Source organism: Dioscorea cayenensis, unplaced genomic scaffold (assembly GCF_009730915.1).
Source record: "Dioscorea cayenensis subsp. rotundata cultivar TDr96_F1 unplaced genomic scaffold, TDr96_F1_v2_PseudoChromosome.rev07_lg8_w22 25.fasta BLBR01000414.1, whole genome shotgun sequence".
Lineage (NCBI taxonomy): Eukaryota > Viridiplantae > Streptophyta > Magnoliopsida > Dioscoreales > Dioscoreaceae > Dioscorea > Dioscorea cayenensis.
The window spans coordinates 142,694-149,014 of NW_024086805.1; the positions used below are offsets into that span (position 1 = coordinate 142,694).

General features: G+C 35.3%; 1 protein-coding gene across 1 annotated transcript; it reads left to right on the plus strand.

Annotated features, from left to right (window-relative positions):
* Window positions 1–3,454: 3,454 nt before the first annotated feature.
* On the plus strand, window positions 3,455–5,879 carry LOC120254297 (UPF0481 protein At3g47200-like). Its single transcript, XM_039262421.1, has 2 exons — window positions 3,455–4,085; window positions 5,094–5,879. The coding sequence occupies exons 1-2, from the start codon at window positions 3,492–3,494 to the stop codon at window positions 5,736–5,738; spliced, it is 1,239 nt and encodes a 412-aa protein (XP_039118355.1). The 5' UTR covers window positions 3,455–3,491; the 3' UTR covers window positions 5,739–5,879.
* The last annotated feature ends 442 nt before the right edge of the window (window positions 5,880–6,321 follow it).

The window sequence follows — 6,321 nt, forward strand, 5'->3', positions numbered from 1 at the left end:
AATAATGCAATGCTTCATCGGTTCACAATAACTATCACACCATGAACCTGGCTCAATGGACCCGGGATGCCGACAAACGGCCATACACCTCCAAGGCCGAAGCCAAGTAGACATACAACTGAAGCAGGGGAGAGAGTCTCATCGTGAGTTAGGACATCAGTCGATCTAATGGTCAAAGCCAGGAGGTTTCCATCCTTAGTTTCGAAACCTCTACCGCTCCCTCCGGGTAAAGGGGTTCCGAAGCCACGGTACCCCAGTTACCAGCGTGATATTTGAATTTGAATGGATTTCCGGGGATTGATGATCCTATTCATTCCACCAGAATTGTAAATCAATCAAATAAAGGGAATATATATATTTATATTCATATTTAAGCAAAGACAAAGACAGAGTTGGCTATTATTGCCTTTTTGTCGTGGATCGGGCGTGCTGCGCTCCGGCTTGGTCGGTCGGAGGCAATATTCCGTAGTAGAGAGGATTCATCCTATTAACAGTGAGGGACTCCCCGGATCGAACCGCCTCGATCCGTGGAGTCGATTCGACGGGTTCTCCTCCTCTCCCTCGCCGGCCGAGCAGCCTCAAGCATCTCTCTCTTTTTCGAGCATGAGCCTATTCCTTGACATTGTGTGGGAGTCTAAGCTAATGTATCGGCGGAATGAATAGTAGAAGTTTTTTCCTTCCAATAAGTAGGAATCTACGAGATCCTCCTTTTCTGGCCTCCCAGCCGCGGTCAAAAGGAAGCCCGCAAGTGCTAAGGACCTACACCCGGTCTTGTCTAGCCGGCGCCCTGGAGCCATCCAGCCCAAGACCTACAAAATTCATAACCGACAAAGGGAGCTAAAGCTCCTAAAAGAAAAGAGGAATGTAAGGAACTCTTTGGTTTTGATTCTCAAAGCGGTGAGCTATTAAACTCCTGATCTGAAAAAAAAAATTAAACAACAGATTATGAGCTTAACAGCCCAGTAAGTACCCATTAAAAAATATCAGGATCATAAAAGTTTCAAAATTTCAAAACTCAAATAAGTATAATAAAATACAAGTTTATCAGAATCAAATTCAAAAGTTAAGTTTTTCAATAAAACATAACTGATCAAAAGTCAAGCGTAAATGTCCCACAAATAACTATTGCCAAAACAAAATGTCAGAGATCATATGTTTACCTTCGGTGACTCGAGCCAGAATATCAGAGCTCATAAATTTACTCTCAGTGACCCAAGCCAGAATTATCAGAAACCGTTATTCTTCACCGACGGAACGATGGAAAACTATAGTTTCTATTTCACAGATACATGTCGACACGGTCAATGTTTAACCCCAAGTGACAGGGTTATTGCAAAGTTAGTTGGAACTACAAGTTGCTATGTCAAAATACGTAATGTCCAAACATTTATCAGAATAGAATACATAAATTTGATGATCTCGTTTTCAGATAAAAATAGTTCCAATCATTTCCAAAACTAAATACTTACATATGAATTTCAAATAATAAATAAATAAGTAATTTAAAATATAATTCGAAATAATAAACATTTTTCTCAAAAATTTCGGAAATTCAAAAAGGCTAGAATTTTCAAAGTATATACATATAATATGATTTATATGTGGGATACTTACCTGTCTAACGACCAAATTTCAAATTCACACCAATCGAGTTTTCTTAGGAAGTCCTATATTTGGGAATAACCCATTAGAATTACAAGTAAATCAAATTCTAAAATTCACACGAATGCAAAAACATAATCAAGAAACTAATAAAACTACCAAGGTCGAGACTAATAACCAATTCCCCTACGAACCATAAGATTGAAATCAACATAGCTTTACGAACTCTAACCCAAATAAAAAATTTCAAACTTATAAAAAAACTAGACATCCACATCTATAACATAACCAAATCTCACAATGATTTGAGATCTACAGAATTTAAGCCATCACTTTTAAAAATCATAAATATGTAAACCAACAATTTCAGACATAGCTCTTCTAATAAAAATATCTCACAACATATAACTTCAAATAAGATCAAACTTTAAGAGCATATAATTAACTCAAAGTGGAACAACTTTCTTATTAAATATGAGTCCTGATTCAACCTCTAAGATCAACAAATCCTCAAATCAATTCTCATGTTTTCTGCAGAAATGTCATTGAGCACGCCTATAGAAATCTGATCATATCTCACAATTTACAGCGGTAAAAATTCTAAACTTTGGCAAAGGAAAAGATAACATCATCTTCTACAACTTTATTATATAAGTCTAAATCTAAATCAGACTCTACAATCATGAAATAAATTAATAAATTCTCAAGGGCTGCACAGAAATGTTGTTCGTGTCACCTGAGTTTAAAGCCTATAATTTACATGATACTACTCCAAAAATTCTGAAATTAGGAAGGTACTTAGCTAACATCAAACTCTACAAGTTTCTTATTTTACTCTCCTCCAAATTATATTTTTAAGACCCCTAAACTTGAGGATGAGTTTCTGCCATTATCAAAAACGAAATCTGAAACCTATCAAATTAATCTCAAACTCCTCAAACAAGAAGCTAACCTTACCCATCCATCACTAATATCCGACATTAACATATCAAGATCTAGAAAAAATAACAAATATAATTCTACAATATTTTTCAAAGATTCGAGGAAGAGGGTTCTTACCTCATCAATAACAGTGAATCAACCAAACCCATGACAGCGAGATTCTTCTCTTTTCCTCGTCGCCGACACCACCCGCAAATAGGGAGAGAAAGATGAGACTAGGTCTCATCTCTTTTCCTAACGGCGATCTAAATCGGAAGGAGCCGAAGAGGTGTCTAGGGTTTTGAAACTAAAAACAAAATCAACGGCTAGGATTAAAAGATAATATCAATGGCTAGGACTTAATTAAAGGGTGGGGCTCACAATAATTGTTTCGTATCAAATATGTAACAGGTGATCTAATTGTTGCATATATGAAACAATGCAAGGGTTAATAACCACGGCTTATTTCATGTTCTATTTTTTATTTTGTATATTAGAATAAAAATAAGTGTCCCAAACTTAATTATTTTATTTTGTGTTAAAATATGGTGTTTGTTTTTAACCTTGTATTATTAAGATTTGAAGTCTGCATTTGTTTGATAAATGTTTCTTAATTATTTGTTTATTATTCATTGAAAAGGCAATGACACTATTTTTTTTATTAAATTATAAGATATATTTATTAACTTTTGATTGAGAATATGTATATTGTTGAAATAATCAAGGTATACTTCTACCCAATATCACTTCAAAATCACTCTCCAATGCAAAGCATTCAAAGGTCCCTTTCTTGAGCCCATTTTTCCTCCAATGCAGGCATTCCAATGTGCCTTCCTTCAACAGTTGGCAACCCTCCATCCTCTTCACATTTTTCTTTACTATCCCTATAAATACAACCACTTATCATACAATCATGGACAACACATCCACCAAAGTGTCCCAGCCTCAAACCTCAACCTCGATCCATAATGGATATCGTAGGACAACAGTCCTGGATTACAAAAATTGAAGAGCTAGTGAAGACCTTCAATCCTGAGAAAGAAGAAGAGAGATGGAAGAAGATGTCAATATACCAAATACCGGAATTCAGCAAGGAGTTGAAAGAGAAAGCATTCACACCTCAGGTGGCATCTTTTGGTCCCTACCATTATGGCAAGCACAACTTAAAGCTGATAGAGGACTACAAACAGAAGGTACTCCTACACTTCCTAAAGAGGGCTGGTAAACCATTGAGAGACTTTGTGAAAGCCATGGAGGATACAGTGGAGGACCTGCAGCCATGTTATCAAGGCCTGCAGGATACCCAGTGGAAGGATAAGTATAAGTTCGTGAGGCTTATGATCAGCGATGGTTGTTTCATGCTTGAGATCTTGCGTCTCAACCCTGATAAACCTGGAGATAGTGGCTATACTGATCATGATCCTATATTTAGTGTCCATGGAGCTCATCATAAACTGCCTTATATAAAGAGAGACATGCTTATGCTTGAGAACCAAATACCTCTTTTGGTTCTCAAGGTGTTATTACAAGTTGAGGCCGGTCAGACCACTAAACCACTACTGGTATGTATTTATGTGCTAGTATTATTTTATAATACTTTTATTTTATTTTTTTAATTTTTTGGACAAAGACGATAATATTTTTATGATAATATTAATTCTAAGCTATAATAATATGGAAAAACATGGAGTAGGGTTATTAAAATATATGATTTTTATAATAAGAATTTGATAGTTTAGTAAATTTGAGGTGATTACAAAATGAAGGTAAGATATTGAATAGTATAACTATGGTTTAGTTTTATATGTGATTAAAGATAAATTATTATTTAAATATTATATTAAAAATAAATTTATATAAATAACTAGTTTATGAAATGATGATTTTTTTATATAAATTTAGATGATTTATGAAACATAGGGTATTTCATAAATAAACTCTTATATTTCACTTAAATCTCAATCTACTGTGTGAAAGCAGAGGCAAAGGAATATTTTGTACGTTTTTAATGATAATGTAATTTATCTTTTTAATAAGAGGCCAGACTCATGTCAGATGATTCGTTATAAACAAAAAAATTATTAACTTTTGACTTTAAGAAGATACATGGGACAAAATATTAATATTTTGTAAATGACTTTATATATAGATGCATGTAAATATAACTGTCATGATGGTATATATATGTACACGCAGGAAAATGACTGTCCCATGGGGCATAGGGTTAAACGTGCATTTTCATAAAGTATAATAAATGACCCGTGATAAAACTGCGAACATGAACACTTTCACTTGAGATTAAATTTTTAAGTGAAATTCTATAGGTGTAGTTAGTGCAGTTTATAATAACTTGCTGACACATGTAAATAACTAAAAATAACACATGCGGTCCATCTTCGGTTTCTCTTCACTTCATCTGTTGCTGCATGACATGAATCCCATTATTTAAGGATACATATTAAACAATGGTAAGGAACTAAACATAACTACACCAATAGAGCTTTACCTAAGTTATTGTAGTTTTGCTTTCTTCCTGTGATAAAAAATAACACTCAATTAGTTTGCTGCAGTCAGACAAGGAGATCAACCGACTAGTATTCAAGTTCTGCGGACAGGGAGGCAGATGCCATGTAGAAACCCTAGGCCTGCATGTGCTTGATGTGTGCCGGCAAAGCATGATCCAACGACCGCATGGCTCCCGTATAGCTCCACCATATTATGAAGGTGAGCCAATGTTCACTGCAGCACAGCTTCGTGAATCCGGTGTGCGATTCAAGAAGAGTGGCACCAACTACATCACAGACATAAGCTTTGACAAAGGCATCCTCACACTTCCATCCATTGTGGTCGATGACATCACCGAGTGCATGCTTCTTAACCTCATGGCCTTTGAGCACTTGCACGTCGGAGTGGGCAATGAGATCACCTCCTACGTTTGCTTCATGAACGAGCTCGTTGACACAGCCATGGACGTGCATTTACTGCACGCGAACCACATAATTCACAGCGCACTCGGGAGTAACAAGGCAGTTGCAGAGCTCTTCAACAGCATCACCAAGGATATCATACTTGATCCAAATAGTGACCTTGGAATTGTAAGGGAAGAAGTTAACAGGTATTGCAAGAAGAGGCATGTGAAGTGGCCTGCTCTGGCCCTTGCTTTTGCCACGGTGCTTCTGGTGCCCGCCATTCTCCACATTGTTTACAAGTTATAATCAAATGGGTGTGACGCTTGTCGGCTTGTGTTTCTGTATAGAATAACTTGGCATGTATTTATGTATACATGTGGAACATACTTAATCGTGTATATTCTTCAATTAATTAACTTATGGAATCATAAATTTGCTTTGTGGAGCTATGGTACTATATATTTTCTATTAAATGGTGGTGGCTTGGGCAATTTATGATAGAAACCAAAAAAATAATAATAATAATAATAATAATATGGATGGAGAGATGGGAAAGCAACTGAAAACTTTATTACTAGTACACTAACATATTGTAAGAAGAACAAACATACGGTGAAACGAACTTCCTTGTTCAACCTATATAGGTTGATAACATATACCACCATATCCCCAATTTAAACAGACCAACTAGTAATCCTGCTACAACTTGTCCCTCATCAATTCGCAAATATAGTATGTTATATAAAGTTATAGACATAAATCATATAGTACTAAAGACTCAAATGAACTAATCATATTTAAACTCAAAGTTGATAACTATTCTCAAATTATATTATTTTTAAATCAAATTAAATATTAAATAACTAGATAATTATAAGTATGTACTTAC